At 41.0% G+C, this 22746-nt stretch overlaps 1 protein-coding gene and 1 long non-coding RNA gene across 3 annotated transcripts in view; one reads left to right on the top strand and one right to left on the bottom strand.

The window, feature by feature from the left end:
- Positions 1–2055: 2055 nt before the first annotated feature.
- On the bottom strand, positions 2056–3044 carry LOC122215121. The gene is made up of 2 exons (XR_006200251.1): positions 2938–3044; positions 2056–2365 (listed from the first exon to the last, which is right to left on the bottom strand). It is a non-coding gene; the product is annotated as an uncharacterized LOC122215121 (long non-coding RNA).
- Positions 3045–3181: 137 nt separating this feature from the next.
- TTC27 (tetratricopeptide repeat domain 27) overlaps positions 3182–22746 on the top strand; it is a 186632-nt gene continuing 167067 nt past the window's right edge. For both annotated transcript variants that reach the window (XM_042933281.1, XM_042933280.1), the window contains exons 1-5: positions 3182–3474; positions 4889–5066; positions 5469–5598; positions 12079–12219; positions 17195–17297. In XM_042933281.1, the coding sequence (XP_042789215.1) occupies positions 3375–3474; positions 4889–5066; positions 5469–5598; positions 12079–12219; positions 17195–17297 (652 nt within the window). In that variant the 5' untranslated portion in view covers positions 3182–3374. The remainder of the gene's footprint in view (positions 3475–4888; positions 5067–5468; positions 5599–12078; positions 12220–17194; positions 17298–22746) is intronic.

Raw genomic sequence — 22746 nt, 5'->3', positions numbered from 1 at the left:
TATAAGTGTGTATAGTTGACATAGAAAAAGGTGCACGTATTTTAACTGAACAGTTAAAGTTTTTCCATATGTATATTCCCATAAAATCATTAGCACAATCAGATAGTGAACATATCTCTTACCCCCCCCCCCCAATGTCTTTGTTCCTCTTGGGAATCTGTCCCTGCTTTCCTCTGCATTCCCCCCCCCATTCCCCCCCCCCCCCCCGGGAAACACTGATCTGCTTTCTGTCATAAAGTACTTTGCATTTTCTAGATTTATATAAATAGACTCATATATTACTTTTCCTGGCTTATTTTACTCAGCATAATTACTTTGGTGTTTGTGTATATTGTGTGTATCTATAGTTTATTCATTATTATAGCTGAATACTAGTCCATTATAGGAATATATCACAATTTGTTCATTCATTCATCCATGCATGGACATTTGGGTTGTAGCCAGTTTTTGGCTATTGCTAAAAATGCTGCCACACACAGTAATTAAAAATTATTATTAAACATGAGATTTGTTAATGAATATGAAAAAGGATCGAAGGATCATGAAATGCTGGTTACAATCCTGCCTCCTTTTTACTACTTAGAAAGATATGAGATAAGATTAGTTAAAACACATAATGTGTATCAAACGTGAAGCTGCTTGGAGAAAGTACATTTACAATACAATTTAAGGTTCTAGGGTAAACATGGAGTATTCAATATATGCCAAGTCTTCTTCTTCAAAACCCACTACATCTATAGTAAAGAAAAAAATTAAGACATATTCAACAGGGAAGGAGACCATGAGGCTGGGTAACCCTGTCTGGGAGCTAGTAACTGAGGTAGCTGACCAGAGAAGGCATGATCTTAAAAATGCAATGGAAAAAACTAAGGCACACTTGCAATCAGACTGAAGAATCCTCAAAAGACTCAGCAGCTGGGAGCACCAGATACCCCTGGGACTGAAGATTATGGGGTGGGAGGAGGAGGGGCTAAAATGAGGAGGATTGAGGCAAAGCTGATTCAGTCATTTGGAACCCCTGCCCACTCCTTTCCCTCTACCCCAACTGTAGTGGTCTTTACATGGTCTGATATTCAGACTGGATCTTGAATGCTGACACTCCTGGCTTTCTTGCTCTACTTGGCTCTGGAACTCTGGCAACCAGACCCTCACTGTCTAGGTAGGAGATTTAAAGAGTCTCTGAGAGGGGTGCCTGGGTGGCTCATTTAGATAAGCCGCCTGATTTTGGCTCAAGCTGTGATCTCTCTGTTGGAGGGATGGAGCCCTGCCTCCAGCTCTGCGCTGACAACATGGAGCCTGCTTGGGACTCTCTCTCTCTGCCCATCTCCTCTCTCTCTAAATAAATGAATAAACTTAAAAAAAAAAGAGTCTCTGAGAAATCTGGCCAGCTCAAAAAAAAAGAACTTAATAGATGGTGACATCAGGGTTCCCAGCAACCCGCCCAGGCAAAGCACTCCACGGATCCCCAAGTGGACCTGCCCTGCCCATCAGCTCAGTATCCACTCCATATATATTTTTTTTCAGTTGAGACCATATTTTTTTCTCCCACATTTTTATTCCTGGAGTCCATTTTGCCTGAAGAGAGATTAATATACTTAATTACTATGATTGTGAAGCATATCTCATTTAAGGATTTTTTAAAAGTTGATTTATTTATTTTGAGAGAGACAGAGACAGCGCGAGGGGGGGAGGGGCAGAGAGAGAGAGAGAGAGAGAGAGAGAGAGAGAGAGAGAAACAATCCCAAGCAGGCTCTACACTGTCAGTGCAGGGCCTGCCAAGGGGCTAAAACCCACGAAACCGTGAGATCTTGACCTGAGCCGAAACCCAGAGCTGGACGCTTGACCCACTAAGCCGCCCAGGCACTCCTCAAGTGCAAACAAACCAACCTTGAATTCTAGAGAAAGCACCAAGTTCACTGTGTGGGACAGGGGGGCTCTACAGGCACCCGAGGAATGGTGTAGTGGTCAGTGTTTCTACTGTCAAATGGTTTAGACAGTGCTGGATTCTGTGCTGAAAAAAACAACAACAATACGGATGGACACCCTGATTAAATATCATTTCCCGCACAAATAACTTTTAATTACTTTTCAATGAGAAGACCTTCTCGGGCTTCTGCTCTTCGCTCACAGCTCAGGTCTGGCTTCCTTTGGCTTCTTGCAGCAGCCGAGCACCATTCCCCCCAGGAGCGGCTCTTTCAGAGATCTCTTGCACTTTTATTGCCGCAGGAAGGCTGCGCGGTCGGGATTGCCCTGGATCGTGCAGGGGCTTTCCATTCTCGGAGGGCAGGTGTCAGGCCCACTCGGGTGGCGTCCCGCCCCGCTGAGGCCTGGGTCTCTGAGCCTCCGTTTCGACCTAGGAGGGCGGCTACGTGGAAGAAAGGACAAGGAGAAATGCGAATGAGGCGCCAGCTCCGTGCTCAGCGGCAGGCCCGCAGGGGTGACAGGTTTCTGGCGTCAGTCTTTCCTCCACTAACTTCCTTCCCTGCACCAGCCGCCGGGCCACATGCCCCACTCGGTCATGATTTAGTGGCAGCGTCAAAACCAGATACCTTCCTTACACTTTTTAATTTTTAAAGTTGGTTTGTATTTGTTTGTGTATGTGTGCATAGAGGTATGTAATCTCTACTCCTGACATGGGGCTTGAACTCACGACCCCTAGATCGAGTGGCCGGTTCCCCGGCCTCAGCCAGCCAGGCGCCCCGATGCTTTCCTCACACTTTCATTCTTTCTAAGAATAAAGACCTAGTCTCTGCGGACGAGGTTCTTAACCCGGAGTTCGCGGACTCCACTTCAGAAGGTCCCTAACTTGCCGGACGGTACCCAAATGTTGGCACTAAGGGCCCACGTGCATTTTGCCGCCAGGACCCGCGTCAGGTAGTCAGGAGGGTTTTGATCCAAAAAGGTTTAGGAATCCAAGCGGTAGACCTTTCCTATTACCTCTTCTTCTCAGACCAAGACCGCCGTTTAGCCTCATTTTATTTAATCCCAGTCCGCGGCGGGTGGGGCAAGAGGACTCCACGCCGCTCAAATCTTCTACAGCTCGCGGCCCCCGCCCCTAAAGAGGAGACCCGCCCTCGAACCCGCCCATTGCCCGCTCGGGGCGGGGCGTCTCTACTGGGCATGCTCAGTACTAAGACCTTGGTTGGTCTCTTAGGCGGAAGCCGGGGCGGAGTGTGTATGTTTTTTCCCAGGGTGTCCCGCGCTGCTGCCATGGCCGCGTCCGTGTTCCTGTGTCTGCACATGGAGTTCTAAGGCTGTGGGTGTATTCACAGGAACTGTCACCACGAGATTTCAGCGTCTTTGGGCCCTCTTCCTTTCACCTTCTTTAGTTGACTCCTGTGTGACCCTCGTAGGAACCTGTTTGGGCTGCAGCGATGTCCAGGGAGATGTGGATACCGGAGCTGGCAGTTTTGAGGGGCTTCCCCACTGAGGCTGAGCGGCAGCAGTGGAAGCAGGAGGGAGTAACCGAATCAGGTGAGAAAGGCGAACCTCCCAGGAACGTAGGCCAGCGTGTGGACTGTGAGGAGAAAGAGTGGCGGCGGCTGGGTTTTCATTCTTCCGTGTTTGTTTTGTTTTTCTGCCCAAATCTAGCTGATTCCTTAAAGCTTTGGATTGTTGCATCCTTGATGTAGCGGGTGGGGTCCTTGGGCTCTGTGCTTGTCTTTACCCCAAACTTCTCACCGCCTCGGTTCAGTGATGACACCAATGGCGATGTCAGCGTCTTTTCTAAGTCCTTAACTTTTATACAGTCATTTAATCCTTGTAATAGACATGTAAGGTAGATACTACATTTAATACCACTTTGCAGCTGAAGACATTTAAATACATTGTTTAAATAATTTATTCAAGGTCCCACCGCTGAGAAACAGAAAAGCTAAAACAAGGCAGCAAAGATGTAATTCTTGTGAACAGTACACATTTACAGGAGAGGTAGGGTTAAAAGGCATATTTACTAGTGATGAATGTAGGATATAGGCGCATCTGGTTGTGGGATTAAGGCTGAATCCAGAAGAGAAGTAACAATCTAGGACAGTATATAAGCGGGGTGTGTGTGTGTGTGTACACACACAATAGGTGTGTGTGCACACACAAGCAATAGGTGCTTCAGGAGAGAGGTAGTTTTTGAAGTCTGGTCATCTGGAAAATTTTCAGGGAAGAAGTCAGATTTGAGCTGAATTTTGATTAAAGAATGAGACAAGTGGAGAAGAGCCCAGCAGGAAAAATCACAGACATATTCATGGGGTATTAGGGGAAAAATGAGTGAACCAGCTCTGCCTCAGGGAGTATAGTGTGGGTAGGAGGAGCCAGGTTATGAAAGGCCTTAGACCCCTGTTTATGGAAACTTTTCTCTTGTCAGTAGGAATCTTTTTGAATTCCCAACAGAAGGGTGACAATACAGTAAAACCTTGGATTGCAAGTAACTCGTTCTGCGAGTGTTCCTCAAGATGAGCAAACATTTCTAATAAAGTTTGACTTGATAAATGAACGATGTCTTGTGTCACCGAATGTCGCATGAACACAACTGAGCCAATGGTTCTTGAAATCCGCTTTGATATACCAGTGCTTGGATTACAAGCGTGTTTCCGGAATGAATTATGCTTGCAAACCAAGGTTTTACTGTACTTACTAATGAGGAATATTATTCCTGGGTCTGTCTTCTCCCTTGCTGCTCGTTGTATGGATGAGCTGCTAATTGTAGAAGAGGTGATGTTTGTAGAATGATGGGAATTTGCTCAGTGCTTTGTGATTAATGTACAGTAGGCATTCTAAGGATATACATTTAAAAAATTTTGCATACTAAAATGGTAGATTTACCTAATGGTGTTATCATTTACAGTTTGAAAAAAATGGTTCTTTTGGATTATTGGACTAATTTTTTATATTGCAGAGAGTGGATCTTTCTTACAGTTGCTGCTAGAAGGGAACTTTGAGGCCATATTCTTAAATTCGTTGACTCAAAATATTTTTAACTCAACCACAATGACTGAAGAAAAGATTGACAGTTACCTTGAGAAGCAGATAGTAACATTCCTGGATTACTCAACAGATTTGGACGCAGCTGAAAGGTAGAATTTTATTTGAAATTTTCATAGAGAAACAGACTGAATACATTTACTAGAAAGACATTGGTTTTAGCTGTCATTGGAAAACCTGTGCTGTCCAGTATGACAGCCCAATAGTCACATGTGCTTTTTGAGCACTTGAAATAGGGAGTGCAACTGACGGACAGAATTTTACATTTCATTTAATTGTAATTAATTTAAGTTTAAAAGAGCCTTATGTGGCTCACGGTTGTAATATTGGACGTTGAGACATAAATTGTTCAGGTTTCAGAAATTTTGTTTTGTAATACTTGGATAATCTCAATAACTGTTGGTTAATATTTTACATTTTTCCTAACAAAACTGAAATGGAATTAGTTGTGGTTGCACAGTGGTTCATATTTGTTTCTTTATTCTTCTATGCAGACAACAGCTGATATTCCTAATTGGTGTAAGCAGTTTGCAACTTTTTGTTCAGAGTAACTGGACGGGGCCTCTTGTTGATTTACAACCTCAGGATTTTTTGCCATCCTTTTTGTTCCAGCAGTTCAGTGAGGTATGCTTTTCGGAAATGTCATATATAGTTATTATTGTGTTATTATTTTTTTCTTTAGGAACTAGTCTTTATAACCTGGAGTTAATGGCAGATAGGAAAAAAAAACATGACTGTATAGCTTTTACAAAGCCTACTAAGAATGCTTGTTCATTGGTCAGATTTTCAAGTACTTCTAGAAGTTCCATTGTCAGTCATAGACTCCTCATGGAACTCTCCCAATTTATGGAGCTCTCTTAGTTGCCCTTTTTACTAAAGTCCAGGCACCTGCACCAGTCACCCAGTTGCAGATATTACCACAGTTATGTAAAGATCTTTTCTGGCAAAGCAGCAAAACTGGAAATCTGTTTAATTTTATTGCAGGTAAGTTGTGCTGCTGTGCTTAAGAATGGATCCCATGGGTGGTTTCCTTTATATTACAAATACTTCTTTAAAGTGCCTGGCACAGGGGCGCCTGGGTGGCGCAGTCGGTTAAGCGTCCGACTTCGGCCAGGTCACGATCTCACGGTCCGTGAGTTCGAGCCCCGCGTCAGGCTCTGGGCTGATGGCTCAGAGCCTGGAGCCTGTTTCCGATTCTGTGTCTCCCTCTCTCTCTGTCCCTCCCCCGTTCATGCTCTGTCTCTCTCTGTCCCAAAAATAAATAAACGTTGAAAAAAAAAATTTAAAGTGCCTGGCACAGAAGTGCTCCATGGTGATAACAATTATTATCCATATATAAAGACAGTATTACTGATTGGCATTAGTATGTTATCAGTAGAACATACAGTTCGAATTCTGCAACAGTTTTTCAGCGCATATGCATGGAGCTTGGTGAGTATGACATACTCCATAAGAGAAGTGTGGTGACAGTGACTTATCCAGCCACCTCAGAGATCTAGACATAGCTATCAATCACTAAGCCTACAAAAAGGGCTCCTTAGCATCCAAAACTTTTGCAGCAAAAGTGACCTGTTTTCTGTTAGCAAGCTTCTCAAAATTAGAAGTAACAAATGAAAGGGGAATGAAATTATTAGAGATAAGTGTTAATAATCTGATGGTAGAGGGGCGCCTGGCTGACTCAGTTGGTGGAGTGTGCGACTCTTGATCTTGGGGTCATGAGTTTGAGCCCCGTGTTGGGCATAGAGCTTACTTAAAAAAATAAATAAAATATATTTAAAAAAATAATCTAATGGCAGTGTGGAAAGAGAAGTACAAAAGCAACCACAATCTGATAGCTACAGTAATTAGCACTGTACTGTCAGTGTAGTGAGTCACTATATTAGGTTGCAGTAGAGTAATTGAAATTCATAATCCTGGCCTTAAATCATTACTGAAAGGTTAAAGGATCATCTGTATCTCATGTCTAAGAAGGGAATTTTTTTTTTTTAAAGTAGGCTCCATGCTCGAGGTGGGGCTTGAGCTCACGACCCTGAGATCAAGAGCCAGGTGCTCTACCAACTGAGTCACCCAGACGCCCTTCTAAGAAGGGAACTTAATCTGCACTTTACAGAGGTTTTCATCCAAAGTAATTAAACTAAAATCCCGAAGCTTATGTGACTTAAAGAGATCTGCTTCACTTTTTTAGAACTTTGCTATTTATGTGGAACATCTCACTCCCTCTCTTACTGTGTATGAGACGGTTTCTGCCTCTTCAGTCCTGTGGCGTTAAAAACTCATCAGTCATAAGTTTGTTGAGCGTGGCTCTGTGGGGCGAGTGGGGCTTAATTGACATGTGTTCCATCAGTTTGAGGTATTCTAATTTTTTTTTTTTAATTTTTTTTTTTCAACGTTTTTTATTTATTTTTGGGACAGAGAGAGACAGAGCATGAACGGGGGAGGGGCAGAGAGAGAGGGAGACACAGAATCGGAAACAGGCTCCAGGCTCTGAGCCATCAGCCCAGAGCCTGACGCGGGGCTCGAACTCACAGACCGCGAGATCGTGACCTGGCTGAAGTCGGACGCTTAACCGACTGCGCCACCCAGGCGCCCCAGTTTGAGGTATTCTAAAGATGAGAAGACAGAGGCTCCCAGTGGTGAAGGAAACTTGACAGAGGTCTTATAGCTGGGCAATTGGAAGCCACATTTTCTGGGTCCAAATCCAGTCCTCTTTCTGCTCTCTACTGGTGTAGAAGCACCTGTAAAGTCAGGTAACAATTCAAGGAAGTACATACGTAGGTTACATGAGAGATTTGGACTGTAAGAATATTGAAATTAACCAAATTAACCAGTATTGAAAGTGGATGTGTCAGACAGTTTAGTTGGGGGTGGAGCGTGAGTTGAACCTGAAGGGTGATGAGGAAATGGACAGGTGGAGAAGAGGAGGAAATGCAGTCTGGGTGCAGTCATGTGAGCAGAAAGTCAGAGGGGAGAAGAGCATAGTGTTTGTGGGAACGGGCTGCTCTGAGCTTGCTGGAGTAGCAGTAAAAGGTCAGACTTCATGGGATTCAGGCCAGACTGTAGGAAACCTTTAGACTTTGATTTTAGTTTTTTTTTATTAGAACTACCTCATACATTCAAAAAAGCATATAAAGTGTATACAGTTTAAATAATAAAAGCCCTTGGTTCCCACCACCCAGCCTGAGAAACATTAGCAGTGTTGAAGAACAGAGCTTCCCGACTGCTGCTCCCCAGATGTCGAGCCCTGTGTCATTGCAGTGTCCGTGTGGGGCCTGGGCTGGGTTGGGGGAGCCTGTGAACTGGTCTCCTCCGGTTAGCAGCATTTGCTAGTTCCTGCTGGGCACCACTAATAATAGCATCTTCTGCGGATGCTGTGCCTTGGAAAAGGTTGGGAAATACTGCCTCAGAAGGTCCCCTGTGTGCTTCCTGATGGCAGCCCTGGCCCCCCTCTCCCATGAACCAGGCTCATAAATTTTGTGTTAATCATTCCATTGCTTTTCTTCATAGTTTTAGCACCTGTGTAACTCCAGGAAACATACTGTTTAATTTTTCCAATTTTTGAACTTTTATAAATAAATGACATACACTGTACGTCTTCTGTGACTTGTTAGGCTCAGTGATATATTTTTGAAATTACATCATTATTCACTTTTACTGTTGTATAGTATTCCAGTTGCATGACTAGACCAGAATTTATATGTCTGTTCTACTCTTGGCCATATGGTATGTTTCCTTTTTTTTCCCCCCAATATATTACATACAGTGCTATTAGGAACATATCTTCTGGTAATCATTTGCAAGAATTTCGAAGCACAGCATACTGAAAAAATGATAGCGTTTGTTTGATGCAGTGTGCTAAATGGAGGAGGCCCTTGGGCTTTAGTTGGGTACCCTGAGGGCTGAGGGGATGGTCTTTTAACACACTTGTATACCCATCCCAGCAGGGAGTTGCGAAGCTCCTCTGTGGTGTATATTTCCGTATGTGGAATCGCTATGCCCTAGAGTATACACATGTTCAGTTCTTCTTGGTAATGTCAGATTGTTTTTGTTTATTTCTTTGTTTGTGTCAGGTTATTTTTAAAGGAATACTCAAGGGGCCCCGAGGTAGCTCAGTCTGTTGAACGTCTGACTCTTGGTCTTGGCTCAGGTCATGATCTCATGGTTCGTGAGTTCAAGCCCCGTGTCCAGCTCTGTGCTGACAGTGTGGGACCTGCTTGAGATTCTCTCTCTCTCTCTCTCTCTCTCTCTCTCTCTCTCTGCACCTCCTGCACTGGCTCTCTCTCAAAATAAATAAGTAAACTTAAAAAAAAAAAAAAAGACAAAAGGAATACTCAATTTATACTCTTTTCCAGCAATCCAAGAATTTGGAAGGTAGGGGGAGTTGAAGTTTTTGAACACATGAGTACAGTCATTTTCCTGTGGTAATTCATGATTCTTGGCTCTTGTGAAGCACAAATATTTGTGAATATATTTTATTGTCATAGAGTATAGTGACCAAAGCTAAATTCATTTTCCTTGCCCACAGATCTCTTCCTGCCCCTCAGCAAGGTTCAGGGCTATGCTAATCATTAGCAAGGCTGCAAGGACAGGGCCAGGATCAACTACCTTATGGTGGTGTGGCCTTGTCATTTTTAACACTGTTTTCTGGTTTCTGATGCTAACCGGTCTCAGAGGAATAGCACTAAAGGTCCATGTCTGAGCAGTATGTGAGATGTGCTGACAGCGGAGAGCTTGATGTGGGCTTGAACTCACAAACTGTGAGATCATGACCTGAGCTGAGGTCGGATACTTAACCGACTGAGTCACCTAAGTGCCCCTAAACAATCCTCTTTAAAAATGGACAATTTCCCAAAACCTCTGGAAACACATTTGGAACTCAGTTGCAATATCAGTGTTATATCTCGGGTGTAGGCAGAGGCTGATTTACTTAAGCAGAAGATAGAAAAGCATTTCATTTTGTCATGATTATGCAAGGTAGCACTGGGAAGAGAAATGTATTTATTTATATAGATTCACTCATTTATTTGTTATTTGTCTTGTTACTACCATCTCCCGAGAGTTTTGAATTGAAGAGTAGGAGGTTTAGTAACCAACCCCTGCTTTGAGTATCAGAGGTAATGATACCCAGGTGGTATATCATGGGCTGTCTCTATCTCTTTGTATAATTTTTTTTTTGTTACCCTAGTAAATTACTTGTTTGCTGCTTCTGTTTAGGGATTTCATTTGCAAGAGAATGATCTAAACGTGTGCTAGAATGGTTAGTTATGTTTCTCATTTCAAAGTGATTAGAATATGGATTATTTTTCTTTTTTTTTTATATTTATATATTCTTGAGTGTGAGTGGGTGAGAGTGGGGGAGCACGGGAGAGGGTCAGAGAGAGGGGGAGACAGAGGGTGTGAAGTGGGGTCTGAGCCATCAGCACAGAGCCTGATGGGGGCCTCGAACTCACGAACTGTTATGACCTGAGCTGAAGTCGGATGCTTAACTGCTTGAAGCACCCAGGTGCCCCACAGATTCTTTTTCTTAAAGGCATGTCATATCTTCTTGTAGTGTACCAGTTTGGTCTGGACTTTGGGAAATAAGGGTGGTTGTATCCTTATTTTGACATCTTTGTGTGACAGAGAACTCAATGAGGCTGCATATCTAGTCTTGGCACATTAGGCAGGTTCTTCTCCCAAGTTCTTAAGTGAGTATATCTGCTGGTATATTCGGCACCTCTGCATGGGGGTCTCGCAAGATGCCTTGTGCTCACGTGTCTCAGACTGAACTCATGGTGAGGGTCTCCCCCACACCTGGTCCTCTTCCAGTGTCTGTATCTTAGTAGCCATGCCACCATAAGGTAGTGGTCCTAGTTGGAAGGCTGGAAGTGATCCTGGCCTGGTGCTTGCATTCTTCCTAATGCTTAGCATAGCCCTGAACCTTGCCAAGGGGCAGGAAGCGGTCCGTGGGGAAGGCAGCATGGGGTGCTAGGAGGAACACTGATTTGGGAGTTGGAAAACAGGCTGGAATCTGTTCAGACACTGACGTCTGTGTGATTTTTGACTGCACTTAACATTTGTGTCTGTTTCCTTCTAAAATTGAGGTAGTTATAGTAACTTCAAAATAGCTTCTTAATTATTGAGGTTTAAAAAAAATTCCTCTGGCCTTAGTGTAGGTAGCGGTAAGCTTTGTTTGCAGTTTGGTGGTGCTCTTTATTCCTCTATTACACTTCTTGACGATGAAGGGAGGACAGCGGGTGAACCCACAGCTTTTTCTTTCTTGCCGGTATCGAATGCTTCAACAATGTATTTATCCAGGCACTGGCATTATTTGGATTATTTAATTTAATCCTTACACGTACCCTACAAGGTGTGGGTTCTATGATTTCATTTTGTAGTTAATGATGTTTCAGTTCAAAAATTTACCTATATCCACAAACTAACAAGAGGCAGAAAAAGGACACTGTCCTGTGTCTGTGACCTTGGAGCTCATGTTTCTAATGGGTAAGCATTCCTGCTGTCTGTCTTGTGGCAGTCATCAAAACTATACAGTGCACATTTTAGAAAATGCAGGTGATTTGTCCATTGTAGAAAGTCTCTGTTTAGTTAAAGACTGGGTTTTCCAAATGCATGTCTTTTTTTGCAGCCTTCTGTTACCACTGGTCCGTAGTTTTAGGTCCACTCAGCATTTGATATGTAAGATCTAGCTGGCTGTTTGGCTTAGGAATTATGGAGCAGACCTGCTTTGTAATGACGTTTGCCAGCTAATGAAGCATATGTGAAATGTGTTTAATGTAAATACTTTAACATAGGGATGCTTTTTATTTTGTTGTAAGTAAATCTATAAAGTCGTGAAACCTCTTCAATACTAGCATTTTCTTGACTTCCCTGTTCCTCTAAAATATAGGCATGTAGGTGGCCATCTGTTAGGGCAGCCTGGGTTTATAGGTCTCCAGGGGCCTTTATAATGTTATGATTCTGTCCAGTGCCAATTGCTGTGTAATAGATTAATGCCTTTGTTTCAAAGTTGAATTAACTGGAAAATATGTGTTATTGTAAGATCTATAAAGATTAATATTTTGTTAAATTACATCATCTTGGCTTACTTTTTTTTTTTTTTTTTCCCAGGTCAAAGGACTGGATGCGGTTGTTCTGAATCTGCTTATTCTAGACGGGGAATCAGTCTACAGCCTGACCTCAAAGCCCATACTACTCTTAATAGCACGAGTTATTCTAGTGAATGTAAGACATAAACTGACAACCATTCAGGTAAGGGGAGAAACGACGGTAGGTGGTGTTTTCTAAGTCTTCTTTAGGTATATCACTTTAAAATCTAATGAAAATAGAGATGCCTGGTTGGCTTAGTCAGTTGAACATCTAACTTTGACTCAGTTCATGATCTCACAGTTCATGAGTTTAAGCCCTGTGTCAGGCTCTGTGCTGACAGCTCAGAGCCTGGAGCCTGCTTCATTCTGTGTCTCCCTCTCTTTCTGCCTCCCTCTCCCCTGCCACTTGTGCTGTCTCTCTCAAAAAGGAATAAATAAACTTAAAAAATGTTAAAAAATTAAAATCTAATGAAAATAAGCAAAAACTTTCTCCTTTTATGAGATTCATCTAATATAAAATGAGATTATATTGAGCCCCTTTAAAAGGATTGTATAGACGTACGTTGTGTATGTGTGAGTGTATGTAAATGTTGATTCTCTGAATCTTAAAGGTTTGAAAACATCCTCCATGGTCTTTCATGAATTTCCTGTAGGGATAGTGAGCAGGAGGCAGAATTTTAGTATTCTTGCAGTCGATCTTAATTACTGTTTCCTGGCCCACATCCTACCTTGGTTCATCATTTGGGTTGGATTTAGTAGAGCATTTGTTGAATGTCTGTTACATTGTTTCTTTAGGTCACAGATAAATTAGTGAGAAGACCTGCTCTACTCACAGAAAGCTACTATGCGGTAGGAGTGACAGAGCTCCAAGAGAGATACAAGCGTGTCTTTTGAGGGTTAGTGGACGTCACCACCTGTACAGTGTGCCTTGTAGCTCCTCAGGCTGCACTGTGCTGTGAAAGCAGCTGTGGACAGTTTGTAAACGAATGGTGTGTGTCTGTGTACCAATAAAGCTTTATTTATGGACACTGAAATTGACATTTTATATACTTTTCACATGTTGCAAAATATTCTTTTGGTTTTTGTTTTTTTCCAGTGTTTTAAAAATGTAAAAACTGTACTTAGTTCTTAGGCTGTACAAAAATAGGAGTGGGGTGGATTTGGCCTGCGGACTGTAGTTTGCTGACTCCTGTTCTAATTGTGGCAACTTGAGGATGTAGACCCAGAAATGATAAATCTAAATTGTATGTGAAATCTCCCAATTTCCAAGTTTTGGCTGAAGATTTTTAAGAAAAACAGTATTTCGGTGGGCAAAATGTAGACTCGGGCTGTACTGTGTAAGGACTTATTTTCCTAAGTATTTCATACCCAAGTAGGGATAAGAAAGCAAGTTTTGCCTCTTTCAGTGACTGTCATGCCAGCCAGAGGAATTGGAATCGCTTGTACTGGAAGGGGTTTTACCGGATGGGCTTCAAATGTCGGAGTAGATATAAGGCCTTATCTTTGATTGTTTAGTCATGCTAGCTTGAATAAAATTTTTTTTCTAGAGTTGATCTGAGTGAATGCTCTTTTCTAGAATGACTAGTATTTGGCTCTAAAGAAAGTGTCACTGAGGCATGAGGCTGCCAGATGACATTCTTGTCTTTGTAGTGAGACTAGAGTAGTAAATGAGTGAGACAGTTTTAAATTTTGTTGGTGGAAAACGTTCATCAGCCAGTAGTTAAGCATCTTTTAAAAAAAGATATATGTACTATCAACTTAGGGTTGAACAAGTAAATATTTGAACGGCTGGTTGTAAATGTCATACTTTGTGGGGTTGGAGAGACAAGTTACCTGAATTTCTTGGCAGGTGCTAAACAACTTTTGACTTGGGCTTACAACCCTGTTGTCTTGTTACCCATCACCATGCAGAGATCACTCTGTGCTGAAATCTTCCCTTTCAGTGAAAACAGGAAAGTTCTTTCTTCTTTGGGTCTGTAATATGTCGTTTTCTAAATGATGATATAAAAATGACTTCTTTGATACATGAAGATAAAATAGTAAAGAAGTGTCCCATACTTAACCAAGTTAATTTTAACCTTTTTAAGTTAGCTTTGAATAGACGTACTCATGAAGAATATATCAAGTTGTTTATAATGATATTTTTGTGGAACTATAAAAGAAGGTGATTTTCCCCAAACCCCCTAATCTGTGAAGTATATAGACTAGTATTAGTAATATGTAAATGTTGAGTAAAAAGAGTCTTGGCTTCGAAATCAGACCAGAGTTTGTCTGGCTCAGCCGCTTAACAGCTGTGTGACGTTACGCTAGTAAATTTCTCTGGAATATCAGTTTCCCTTATTTATAATTATTTTAAAAATGGGCCAAGCTGGCAAAGATTTATTGGGTGCCTTTTGAGTACACTTATGCTTCCTGCCTTTTAGGAGGTTATTGACTAGTGTGACTTCCTAATCAGAACATTCTGTCATAAGTGCTAAAATCAGGAGACAGGATCTAGAAACTAGAGTGAGGCTTCAAATGTCTTTTTTTTATTAATGCCTCAGATTTTCTATTAAGCAATTCTTGGCAAACAGATAAGGGCACTTTTATTTTCTAGTAGAAAAATAGGCTATGCTTTCTTTATTTTTTTCACACTCCCTCTCACCCCAGATAAAGATTTGGGGTTAAGAGTTAACTTATAGATCTGATTTTTAAAGGTTCAGCATCTGATGATGTAGGTTTTCTTAAATTTATTTTGTTATGTTTTTATTTTATTTTTGAGAGAGAGACCCAGTGAGAGCAGGGGAGGGGGAGAGAGAGATGGAGACAGAATCTGAAGCAGGCTCCAGGCTCCAAGCTGTCAGTGAAGAGCCTGATGTGGGGTTCGAACTCACAGACTGCAAGATCATGACCTGAGCCAAAGTCGACGCCCAACCAACTGAGCCCCTGATGTCGTAGGTTTTCTTAAAAGGACAGTTTCTTTGACTCACTCTGTCTGAATTCCCATGTCTAGAAAAGGAAGGGTGGGCTGTCAAACCTGAGTCACTTAATGCTGATGCCAGTTCAGGGATAGATAATCGAAATGTAGCCTGTCGTTAGCCTTAGTGATAGAAAAGAAGGAAAATGAGGCAACACCTCCGGGAAGTAAATGAAACATGATGTGAAACTTCTCTCTATTAGATAATTCTACCTTTCCTCACAGGGACTAAGGAAACAGCATCAGTAATTAAGAAGGATTTTGTTACAGAATCAAAATTCATTTGTGACCGCACCATTGTTGGAGCAATGTGCTGTGGAGCAGTGTAGGAGGGAAACCAGGCAGTTTACCCCTTAATCAAATGAAGACATTAAGTTCAAGTTAAAAAAAAAGATGCTTTTGATAGTTAAGCATGATCTTCTATTAGTAGATGTTGCTTTTATTTATTTTTTAAAATGTTTATTTATTTTGAGAGAGAGAGAGAGAAAGTGAGCTGGGGAGGGGCAGAGAGAGGGAGAGAGAATCCTAAGCAGGCTCCATGCTTTATCAGTGCAGAACTCAAACCCATGCAGGGCTCGATCCACAAACTGTGAGATCATGACCTGGGCCAACATCAAGAGTAGGATGCTTAACTGACTGAGCCACCCTGGTGCCCCAGTAGATACTGCTTTAAAAAAAAAAAAGGAAAAATTAATTTCTTATACTTTCATGCAGTATATTCAAAATAGCATAGTTATAATATTTAATTTAGATGATTCAGTGCATGGTCATACTTAATATTTTAATGAACCTATCAAAAATATTTAATACTTCTTACTTGCAAACTCACCCATACACTCTTCACACATGTACACATACACTCATATACGCATAGTGGAAGATCCAGAAGGTTATAAGCCTTTGTCATGGATTTTTCCAGGGGAGGAGAATGGCACTGAGTCAGCTGAAGAGAGACTTTCACTCTTCACTGTACATGCTTTTGTATTGGCTTTTTGTTGTTTGTTGTTTTCTTTCTGTTTTTTTCTTTTTTAATAAGAAGCAAGTTATTTTTATTTTTATTATTTTTTTAATGTTTATTTTAGAGAGAGACAGCATGGGGGGGGAGGGGCAGAGAGAGAGCGAGAGACAGAATTCCAGGCAGGCTCTATTCTGTCAGTGCAGAGCCTGATCCGGGGTTCAAACTCACAAACCATGAGATCTTGACCGGAGCCTAAGCCAGGAGTCAGATGCCCAACCAACTGAGCCACCCAGGTGCCCCAAGGATCAAGTTTTTTTGAAATAGTGATCAAGTGAGAACAGCATCAGACAATAGAGAAAAACCTACTGTGTTCTCAGCCATAGTCAAGACACTGTATGAAATTCAGTCTCTATCCTCAAGAATGTTTGGACCAGGTAGAGTTATACTCTTGAAAAACAAGCACCTGATGCAGTGCTAACTTCTAGGAACAGTGTAGAAGTTCAGAGAAGGGAGAGACAAATATGTGCCACACTCATGGGAGAAGGTTTCATGGAAGGGTCTCGCCGGGTGTGGAAGGGATTTTCTTAGTTTTGGGGAATATTTGAATGCAGGGTATTCTTTGCAGTGTAGTTTGTGCAAAATATATTGCTCTGAGGAGGACCTAGAGATGGGCAGGACGTGATTTCTTACCTTATTGGGTAGATGGTGGGCGACACTGAAAGCTAGGGATGACCTACGTGAATCAGTGGACTGTGTTCGCAAAGGAGGTAGTACAAATAATACGCTAGAAGTTCAGAGCAGAGAAAACATCACCACCCCCCTATGCCCACCGCACTCCCTGCCTCTGGGAGGTTCTTGCTGGAGTTCTCCTGGGCGAGTTGCTGCCTGGTTTATGGCGCTGAGGGGGTGCCATGGAGGAGAAGGGTGCTGACAGCAGCAGACGTTTTAAAGGATGAGGTCGTAAGTTCTAAACGGCATCAGGAAGCCCAGCTGATTTAAAATACAGGCTCTGAGAGAATGGAGCAGAGGGGTTCTTGCGAAAGAGGGAGAAGCTGATGTGAGTATCATCATCAAAGACAGAGCAGTGGGTGGATAAGTTTGTCGAAGAGTAAGTTTAATTTCGCAAATGTTAAAAAAAATTCTAAACGCTAATTTCAGTTAGTGGAAACATTGTTTTCCAGAGGGGCCTTTACTGTCAGTTTACATGGTTCTTTTTTTCCCTAGAGCTTGCCATGGTGGACTTTGAGGTGTGTGAGTATTCACCAGCAGTTGCTGGAGCAGCGCTCACCGCAGCTCTTTGCTCTTGCCGGAGACTGTATCGGGGAAGGTATGTAGCAGATTTTGTTTGATGCGGGCATGAAGTTCTTGGCTGAGATATTCCTTTTTAGTTTAGTTTTTTACAGGTAATAGTAACTTCTTGGTTGAGGGGGTTTCTTTTTCTCCCCTTTACTTCTGGATGTGGAATATCACAAATTGTTAGGGTGTCAGATTATACAATTTCTTTTCACCTTTGAATTTAAAAAGAGGTCATCATTGTAATTTATATTACCTATTTAGAAAGTGATTTGTTTTATGTAGGTTGCCATGATTTTATCACAAGTGGCTTACAAGTATTTTAATATTTTGTCTGTGTTTTAATCTGAGAAGCCTCTTTGGAAACAAATGCAAACTTTCTTTGTTTAAAAAAACTTCCTTCATTAATGAGTTGGAGTAAATTGTGCCAAATGACATGCAAAATAGAAAATTATTTATCCTCTGTCCTATTGAGTACATGAAGAAAGCCTTTTTTTTTTTTCACATTTAGTAGAAAATACATTTTCCTAAGGATGGCAATAGGTGGAGAGACATTTTTACATTTTGTATTATTTTTTATTATAATACGTAATATGCATGTACAAAAGTACCTAAAATATAAATGAAAGTAGAAACCACACACCTCTGTCAGTGCCTCCCACTGCCTTTGCTACACATACCTTGCAGGTTTCCTAGGGAAGCATTTTTTATTTTTTTATTTTTTTTTTATTTTATTATTTTTTATTTTTTTTATTTTTTAATATGTGAAATTTACTGTCAAATTGGTTTCCATACAACACCCAGTGCTCATCCCAAAAGGTGCCCTCCTCAATACCCATCACCCACCCTGCCCTCCCTCCCACCCCCCATCAACCCTCAGTTTGTTCTCAGTTTTTAACAGTCTCTTATGCTTTGGCTCTCTCCCACTCTAACCTCTTTTTTTTTTTTTTCCTTCCCCTCCCCCATGGGTTTCTGTTACGTTTCTCAGGATCCACATAAGAGTGAAACCATATGGTATCTGTCTTTCTCTGTATGGCTTATTTCACCTAGCATCACACTCTCCAGTTCCATCCACGTTGCTACAAAAGGCCATATTTCATTTTTTCTCATTGCCACGTAGTATTCCATTGTGTATATAAACCACAATTTCTTTATCCATTCATCAGTTGATGGACATTTAGGCTCTTTCCATAATTTGGCTATTGTTGAGAGTGCTGCTATAAACATTGGGGTACAAGTGCCCCTATGCATCAGTACTCCTGTATCCCTGGGGTAAATTCCTAGCAGTGCTATTGCTGGGTCATAGGGTAGGTCTATTTTTAATTTTCTGAGGAACCTCCACACTGCTTTCCAGAGTGGCTGCACCAATTTGCATTACTAGGGAAGCATTTTGAAAAGAGAAAAATCTTGGGTACCTTGATACTTGGTTTCCCTGGGCTTTTGGAATGATTCTTCTTAGCAAAAGTTGCCAAACAAATCAAAACAAAAACAGATTCTCTTGTGGTGAAGGAACACTTGAACACAGATGAACTTGGACCTGGTTACAGACTTTGGAGTTAAGAGAAGGGGTTTGACCTTAGGTGTGTCTGATTCCAAAGCCCATGGTCCTTTCACCATAACAAGAGTATGTATGGCATGAGTACGTGCACATGTGCGTATGTGTGAACAGTACTCTCCCTTCTCCATGGTCTCCATCTCAATGGTTTCGGTTACTTGCAGTCATCTGCGGCCTGGAAGTAGATAATCCTCCTTCTGACCAATTGTCAGAAGGTTAGAAGAAGCCTAATGCTACATTACGATGCCTGCGTCAGGCACCTTACTTCCTCTCATCACACTGGCATTTTATCATCTCACATCACCACAAAGGAGGGTGAGCACAGTACAGTAAGATATTTTGAGGGAGAGAAAAGGGTTTGGTTCTACTGTGGTTTCTCACATCCACTGGGGCCCTGGGACCTGTCCCCCTTGGATAAGGAGGGCCATGGGGGGGAAGCGGTGGTTTTCGTCACTCTGGGTGGAGAAGCAGTGATCTGTACTTGGTGGAGTAGCACACTCATGAAGGCATAAAACAACTCTTAACATGTGTGCATATGTCATTACAAGAAGCTCCCACACCTTTCTGGAGTCTGTTTCCTTCAAGGGTACCTCTATGTAGTAACAAGCTAGGCCAGAATACAGTGGAGAGAATGTTAGTTTGTGCAGCAGTAAATACTACTAAGCTAGGTAATTTAGTTGAAATTAATGTCTCAATTTTGTTGTTGTTATTTTAGGATAGAAATACATAAGCATATGCTAATCTTAGATAAAATGAACATCTGTACATTATTCAAAAGGAGAAAGTAAGGAAAATATTCAGTCAGTATGATAATTGATTCATTTATATTGTGTATGCCAACTGAGACTTAGACCATTTATATTCTTTCAGGACTTTAGGTAATGCAAGGCTATGAAACAAGCAAGGGCATGTTAAATCAAATTTTGTGTGTGTATATATATATATATATATATATATATATATATATATATATTCTGCTATGGGATTTAAACCTGACATATGATAGATTAGTTGTTTTATTACATGTAAGGAGTTTACTTTTCTGTACAATGGTAATTCTTTTCTTTCTTTCTTTTTTTTTTAACGTTTATTTTTGAGAGAGAGAGTGTGAGCAGGAGAGGGGCAGAGAGAGAAGGGGTCAGAGGCTCCCAAGCCAGCTCTGTGCTGACAGCAGTGGGACTGACATGGGGCTGGAATTCATGAACCATGAGATCATGACCTGAGCCAAAGTCAGATGCTCAACTGATTGAGCTACCCAGGCACCCCTATACCATGGTATTTCTTAAGTAACAGAACTGAAAAACAGACTCTCGCTTTTTCTGACCAATAGTTTTGGTTTAATGCTTTTGGATTATAAAAGATTTTTATGAGCAGATTTAGCCTACTGAACCAAGACTATAGATTCTCTAGACTGGAGGTCCTTGAGAGCTGTTTTTGTTTGTTTGTTTGTTTGTTTTGTTTGTTTTTAAGCTTCTTTCTACTTAGCATAGTGCCTGGAAAATAGTAAATAATTAGTACATATTTGTTGAATAAGAACAGTTAAGGTTTATTGAGGCCTTTCTACATGCACTTTTAGAACTCCATCTGTTCTCCATTTCAGTAGCAACTTTTATCTGACTTAACTTCTGTACAAGAGTTTTTCAAAAAGTAGAATATCACAGGTGCGCCTGGGTGGCTCAGTCGGTTAAACATCTGACTCTTGAACTCAGTTCAAGCCTTGATCTCAAGGTCTTGAGTTCAAGTCCCACCTTGGGCTCCATGATGGGTGTGGAGCCTACTTAAAAAAAAAAAAAAAAAAGGAATATTACAGCAGTTAGGAGAAAAATTGATCCTACCCAGATGCCATATGGACTTTGAATCTCTCCTAATAACATTGCCTAAAGGTGGAGTTCTCTTCAAAATGAATACAGAGTGAACCTTGGAGAAAATGAATACCTGACGCCCCATTTAGCAGACATCTTTTCCTCTGTATTCAGTAAAATGAAAACTGTGTAGACTGAGTCTCCCCCATTCATGCCATTGCATATTTTTGACATGACGTGAGGTATACTCCATAAATGAACATAGTGCAAAGGAAGAAGGGGGGGTGAGCTTCTAATTTATGAAATTGGGTAAAGTTTTGAAAGGCAAGGGTGACTTTAACATCATCGATAATTATGGGGAGAAAAAGTTGCCTTTTCCAGAGGATAGTGAGAGCATTTGAAGTAAGATGGCATCAGGATTCAGCCCACTGTTTAATTTTGTAGAAAGGTAATTACATTACACTACTTAGGATATTATACGGTTTCCTGTGCTTCATTATACTTTTATGGAAAACTGGTTAACAAAAAGTGAACAAAAAAGGTGTCACTAGGAGTTGTTTTTTCTTTTTATGGAAAATCGAATTTGATGCAGTTGTTATAGCGAAAGTCACATTTCTTCCCTTATTCCTATATTATATAAACTTGCATTTATGGCTGCGTTTTTTATCACAGCACAGTGACTAATGTTCATAATTATTATTAAGAAAAGAAAAAGTAGCATTCCTTAAGTGCCATTTTATTTTATTATTTTTTTTTAATTTAGAGAGAGAGAAAGAGAGAGTGAGTGCACAGTGGGGAAGAGGGACAGAGGGAGAGAGAGAGAATCTTAAGCAGGCTCCATGCTAGGTGCAGAGCCTGAGGCAGGGCTTGATCCCAAGACCCTGGGATCATGACCTGAGCTGAAATCAAGAGTTGGATGCTCAACCGACTGAGCCACCCAGGCACCCTCCACCCCCTGCGTTATGTGCCATTTTAAAAAGGAAGGACCATATGATGTGTTTTAGAGAGAATTCTATTCTGTGGGGTAAAATTAAGTTTCCAAACAGAAAGGGTTAACTAAGATCTGGAAAATATGACTTGTAAGTGACTCATTCCCCAAGTGGTCTTGATTCTTTTCTGCAATATATTTCAGCATATCATTTACTTTGCCTTACAACTAAGCATTTTTTATGTTGCCATTCTAGGCTAATCAACGACATTTTTCATTTTATCTAGTCATAAATTCGTCCATTTTGGCTATGTTTAAGTAGGTCTGCACATAGTCTTCAACTGCAACATTTCATAAACAATTTTATTTAAAAAAATGTTTTGTTCTGGGATTTGACCCAAATGTTGACCAAGCAGTCAGTTACAACTGAAATATTACTCAGTGTCCAGAGAAGGATATTATATTTGAAATGTTGCCCTTGAAGGATCATCAAAAAGTTGGCAGGATTTTTTTCAGTCTATGAAACATAAGTGAGGATTTCATGAACAACTGTGGTCGTTATATTTTTGTCCAGGAATGTGACATCAGTACAGTGTAGTGGAATAGAGCCCATCACACTGTCAGCAGAACTTTGCTGGACTGATTACATGTATGAAATGAGTAAGTTAGAGTCTTGCAAAGTATGCTCTTCAGTGTGATCTAGGCACTCTTTTTGATATCACACCAATGAAACCCATGATTCTCTAAAAGATGGCTTAGATGCACACACAACCATTTACTGTGGGAGCGTATACCGAAAATGATTTGATATAGTGCATGAGATGTAATATTGTAGTTTAGCTCTTCGAAATTGAGCTTATGAAGAAGTTAGTGTGTAAGAGAAAAGTTTGAAATGCTTTGTCCGGGAGTTCTGCTATAACATCTATAGGCAACTCTGTAACTCTCGGTTAAGTTGTTTCCTCATCAAAAGAGCTGATCAAAAGATTAATCTCTTGGTGACTGATGAGTGCATTGATTTAAAAAAAAGAATTGATACTTTGCAATGAGTGTTATTAAATATACTAAACATATTATAACTATCTGTAGGAATTTCATTTTAAAATAGCCTTAAAATAATCTTTTAAGAAGAGATTTTGGTTTTAGCACACATTTTAAATGTACTCGTTGACATTTGTATCCAGAAGGTCATGAATATTCA

Source organism: Panthera leo, chromosome A3, assembly GCF_018350215.1.
Source record: "Panthera leo isolate Ple1 chromosome A3, P.leo_Ple1_pat1.1, whole genome shotgun sequence".
NCBI classification, from domain to species: Eukaryota; Metazoa; Chordata; class Mammalia; order Carnivora; family Felidae; genus Panthera; species Panthera leo.
This window is presented reverse-complemented; position numbering and strand designations above follow the sequence as displayed.